At 41.5% G+C, this 5323-nt stretch overlaps 1 protein-coding gene across 1 annotated transcript in view; it reads left to right on the plus strand.

The window, feature by feature from the left end:
* LOC103916710 (ATP-binding cassette sub-family A member 9-like) overlaps window positions 1–5323 on the plus strand; it is a 26665-nt gene that overhangs the window by 12613 nt on the left and 8729 nt on the right. Inside the window, 9 exon segments of the mRNA XM_009323763.1 lie at window positions 1–39; window positions 578–668; window positions 1263–1402; window positions 1875–1994; window positions 2546–2705; window positions 3005–3171; window positions 3605–3732; window positions 4157–4294; window positions 4855–4968. The exon segment at window positions 1–39 is cut by the window's left edge and continues 25 nt beyond it. Of these exon segments, the coding sequence (XP_009322038.1) occupies window positions 1–39; window positions 578–668; window positions 1263–1402; window positions 1875–1994; window positions 2546–2705; window positions 3005–3171; window positions 3605–3732; window positions 4157–4294; window positions 4855–4968 (1097 nt within the window).

Below are 5323 nucleotides of genomic sequence, written 5' to 3' on the forward strand. Positions count from 1 at the left end.
TCACGACCCAGTCCATGGAGGAGGCCGATGCTCATGCTGGTGAGTCCAGATTTTCACACTGTGGTTGACTACAGTTTGAAAACGAGGGTTCCGTTGTAAAGCCCACGTATGGGTTCTGCCACGATGCAGTCTGTGCTCACTGGACACATTTTGTCTGATAGTGACCACTCAGCCTGGGCTGAGCAAAGGCTAAAACTGGACTGACATGCCCTTCCACGACCCTCCTCGTGCTCTGCTTCAGGATGAAGCAATTGCATGTTATCTGGGTGTACCACTAGCAGCACCCACACAGATTAGTGATATTATTTGAATTAACATCTTCCCTATTTCCTTATTGCTCCCGGGCTGCATAGGAAATTTTCCACAAGCCTGTAAGAATACCTAATTAAAAGATTAACCTTGGTGCTTAGGAGAAAGGCAGCAGTTCAAAAAGAAAAAAAACTTCAGCATTGGCCTGGTTTTACTCCTCTCAAATTCATTATAAAAATGTCTGTTGAGTTCAGAAGGAGCAGAGTGAGGTCAGTCTACTGCACTGTTGTAAATCCCCCCTGAATCCTTTGTATTCATACCTCCTTAGATCGGAAAGCTTTTCTCTCAAATGGGAGATTACAGTGTGTTGGCTCATCTCTGTACTTGAAGAGAAAGTGGGGAACTGGCTATCACTTAAGGTAAATCCTTTTCTTTTTGGTCATCACTCTTTTTACGAAAAGCTTCTAATTGATGTATTTTCTTGTAGATTCTGTATCTCCATAGTGTTTCTATCTAGAGTAATAGAAATCTTGACAAATCATTTTAGAAAACTTCTGAAGCTGCCAAAAAACATCTTGCTTTGGATAGCAAGCTGCTTTTCTTTGGAACCTAATCCTGAAAGCTCTGAGCATGTAGCTAACATGACTTTGCAACCTCGTTCACAGCCAAAAGGGGACCAGAGTAAGATGAATTGCAATTTCCACGTACCCTGTGGTGCCAGAGTGACGTACAACGGCTTTAATGTGAAGTTGTTTTTCCGTGGCTATTAATTTCTGTGTTCTTGGTTTAGCAGTATCGGCCAGGATCATTATTCTTAACCTCAACTATTTCTCAATGCATGGCAAAACCAGGGGCACTGCAGACGTCTATAAAAATTCCCACTGAAATGCTGCCCAGTTTTGGAGGTTTCCTTATGGCTTGAAAAACGACCACTGGCTTTGTATTTTAAGTGGATAATGCATGCATTTTTTTTCTCATTTAATATTATACCAATTACTTTTTAATACAAACAGGATGCGCATAAATGACTTGTGTGACCCTGAGCTTACATCATCCCTGGTCAGACAGTACGTCCCCAGTGCCGTGCTCAAAGGACAGAAGAGGGGCGAGCTGTGCTATATGCTGCCTCTGGAAAACACTGACAGCTTCCCAGGTAAGAAAAGCCTGTTGTTGCGTCAGGGTTGCAAAGGGAAACCGAATGGTGGGAAAAGCAGAAAGCAAAGTTGCTGTGAAGGGAATAACTATATTCCCTTGTCCATACGGCATGGGATTAGGAAGCCCAGAGCTGCATAAACATCAGCCTTAAAGAAAGCCTCTAGTGGGCACGCTAATATCAATACTGCGGATGAACAAAAGAAAATCCACCAACTAATCTACAAACTAAAATCCACTGAGTCTCCTCTGGTTTCAGGATGAGATTTCTCCCACCAGGAAGGCCCATGGTAATCAAGAAATCTGAATTTCCTACTTACCTCTAAAGAGCACAATAATTTTGCCGTGGCTTTTAAGTTATGGAAATTAATAATGTGAATGCTAGAAAGTGCAATGTTAATCATGCCAGTCTGGGTTTCTGCTCAACACTAGCCTTGGTTGCTGGGCTGAGTCTGGTTGTTTCTATTGTGCAGATCTGTTCAGCCATCTCGAGAGCAGACTTTTGCAGGGGGTTGTTAATTATGAGGTTAGCAGGACAACCCTGGAAGATGTTTTCCTGAAGCTGGAGGGCGAGGAAGCCATTGGTCAAGAAGGTAAAGCACTGACTCCCATTTGCAATTGTGGCACAATGAAGCTTCCATATATATATATATATATCTTTTAATTGAAGCACTAATAAGTTTCTGTTGAATATGAATTTTGGTAGGTTTTGGTAGGTCAAGAGTCGCAGTTGTAGTCAGCTTTCAGAAGGACATCTTCTTGAAGAAGTCTAGATGATTCAGTCTCAACTTCCCACAGGCTTTTAAATACATGAATTAAGATTGATGTTAGAAGGGTATTGGTTTTCGAAATACCCAGACCAGGAGGTGGGAAGAAATAAACTAGCCAGAAGGCATTTCACAAGGCCAGTGAAGGTATTGGATGTGTTGCCATACGAGCCCAGGTTCAGCCAGTCTGAATTCACCAATGCAAATTATGTTCTGGGTAAATTATGGCCCCTTTTCTCCACCCTTATTTCTTTTCTGGCTGAAAATGAAAGCGTTCCTTTATTCAGAACAGAACATCCTTGCTGATTGTTTGCAACTAAAATGTGTCCTTTGAACACTCTTTGTGGGTAATGGTATTTCTCGTGGTGAACACACAGAAGACGGAGACCTCGAGGAGAGGGACCAAAGCCTCCTGGTGTTTTCCGAACAGGGGAGCGTGGCAGTGAGCGGGATGGCGCTCTGGAGGCAGCAAGTGTGTGCCGTGAGGAGAGTTCGCTTCTTAAAACTAAAGCACGAAGGAAAGTTTCTCAGGTCCATGTAAGTACGGGAGCTCTCGCCTACCCTGCAGCCCTCATGCTGTCTTGATGCTTTCCAGAGGATTTGATTGTTCCCTTGAGTGACTGAGGGAAGGCTTAAATACTGGTGGAGATGTTTGGAAGCTGAGAATTAGGTGGGAAATGTTTAAAAACTGCAGGAGTAAGGACAGTTAGAATTTACTGGTAGAGCTCTGAATTGCTTAAGTTTTAAATTTCCCCTTGCCTTTCTCAGCATAAATCACACAATTAGTTAAAGGTGGAGTTCCCCTGGACCAACTTATGGTCTGCTTTTCCATCTAGATTGCTGTTCTTTGGAATATTTATCCTTCCAATGCTTATGATTTTCATTGAATTTCAACTGTGGGACAGCTCCAGCAATTGGGAAATCACGGCTAGCTCGTATTTTCTTCCCACTGAAGAGAAAATTCAAAATAAGTCAGCAAATCTTCTCATCTTCAATGATACAGGTGAAGAAGAACATATGATGTTGATTCGCTTTCTGCACCACTCTGAGTCCTCTTAGAATTGATAGACCAACCTTGCCTTACTCTTTCTGTACGTTCCTTTCTATATTTGTGGCTTTGGGAAGTGTTTTCTTTTGAGCAAAAGCAAATCCAGTTTTAGTGGTGATAATGGAGTAGCTGGTATTTAAAAGAATAATGAACCAGGAAAATAAAAAAAAAAAAAAGCAATAAACTAACTGTGGAAACATACATTGTGTTTAACCAGCTTTAATTAAAATAGAAAACAAAATAGAGAAAATATAAGTTTGCTTAGATTCTGTATGATTTTTTTTAACATACTTCTGCTTTGCAAATGGGAACTTGTCGATAAGAAACTGTTTATATTTAAAGAAAAAAAATGTAATTAATCTGATTTCTGTTTTTGACTTGATTTCAGGATCAGAAATTGAAGATTTCATTTCTGCTTTGAAGACCCAAAACATAATCCCAGAAATAACTCTTGAGAAAAACATCACAAGCATTCCACTACATAATGGAGCTATAAAAATATCCCTGGAAGGCAAGGTGAGTGGTATTTTTTTCTTCTTTCATCCTGTATGTCAACAGGATTTTCTGAAATGTGTTTAAATGAGGCACAGTGAAATACACACACCAGCAAAAGGGTGTTTGACATATTAAATAATATCGGTAGTCCTGTTTGTGGGAAACCAGGATTGTATTTGGTGCTTTCCACTGTATGCTTCTTTATAGTGATCTTTAGAGAAAAGCATTAATGCAAGTCTTTTGTGCTTATCTCCAGAAATTGTTGTCTTTATCGACCATTTCACTCGTGGTACCTGTTAGCACACTTCCAGGTCTCCGCGGTCGCACCAATAAAACTGTCTGATTGCCTTTGCCATTGTGTTTCTCTAAACCCCTCTCTGCGGTCAGCTCCTCCTCACACTTCTCACGGGCACGAAGGTAACGTCTTTTGCTCTTATGTCTTCAGAGCTACCGGTTCACGCTCATGTGCAGTGCAGAACCCATCAACTGTTTCCCCATGCTTGTGAATATCCTCAGCAACACCTTCCTAAGGCTCTTCAATTCCACTGCACACATCCGCATCTGGAGTGAGCCCTTTTACAGCGTGAGTGTCCTGCCTTTCTTGGTGAAAATTAAGTGAAATAGCCATGCCGAAGTGATAAAGACTGGATGGGTTGGAAACCTGGCTTGGATGAGCAGCCTCCAAGGGTTGGGGTCAGTCGTCCAACTGCTGGCCAGTTCCTGGGGGCATTGCTCAGCAGTCATTACTGGGGCTATTTAACAAGAATTTCTTCTGCAGTGTTTAAGAGCTCTATAGGGTTTCAGTGCTGTAAGACATTTAAGCTTGTACTATGTGGCAATATGGTAGGAGTACAACAGTAATACTTGCAAACCTCACCTTTTTTCAGCACCTGTTTGGCAAGAATCAGCATCAAAAAGTTGGTCTCTATCCACAACAATTTACAGTAATTCCAATACTTTTTGCAAATTTTAAGATGCTAAATACTTTTTTTTACTGTCTTGTTTTGTGTTCTTAAACACAAATGACTTACCATTAGTGTTATTACTCACTTGCATGTTTAACCATCCTATGAGCGTCAAGCAAGCCAGATTTTCCCTGGGCAGCTGTTGATTATTGATGACTTCTGAATTTCTCTTCCGCAGACACAAAGCCCAGAAATAGAGAGTGGTATTTTTTTCATCTGTCTCAGCTACATGCTGACTTTGGCTGCTGGTTTGCCACCTCACTTTGCAGTGAGCAGCGTGGAGGATTACAAGGTAAAAAGCATGCGCTGAAAGTGGTCTTACACAAGAAGTGAATGCAAATGCGATGTCTCTGGATAGCAGTTCGTGTGCTGGTGAGCTGGCCGGCATTTCTAGGTAGAATGCTAGAAGAAATAAAGCCACACAAGTACAACGTTGTACCAAAGCATGTTACCCTGCATGTCAGGGAAACAGCTTGGGCTCAGAACAATTTGGGTGTTAATAAAGGTTTTGGGGTCAGAAGAGTTGGGTTTTTTTTTTTTTCTTTAAGAATGATGTGTTTTTCTTAGTTTTACTGTTGTTTAAAGAATTGAAAGTGCTTGGAAGGTAGAGGAAGGCTCAGCCAGGGAAGGGAGGAGTGAGGGTAAGG

The sequence above is a fragment of the Pygoscelis adeliae genome, unplaced genomic scaffold (genome assembly GCF_000699105.1).
Source record: "Pygoscelis adeliae isolate BGI_AS28 unplaced genomic scaffold, ASM69910v1 Scaffold75, whole genome shotgun sequence".
NCBI lineage: Eukaryota > Metazoa > Chordata > Aves > Sphenisciformes > Spheniscidae > Pygoscelis > Pygoscelis adeliae.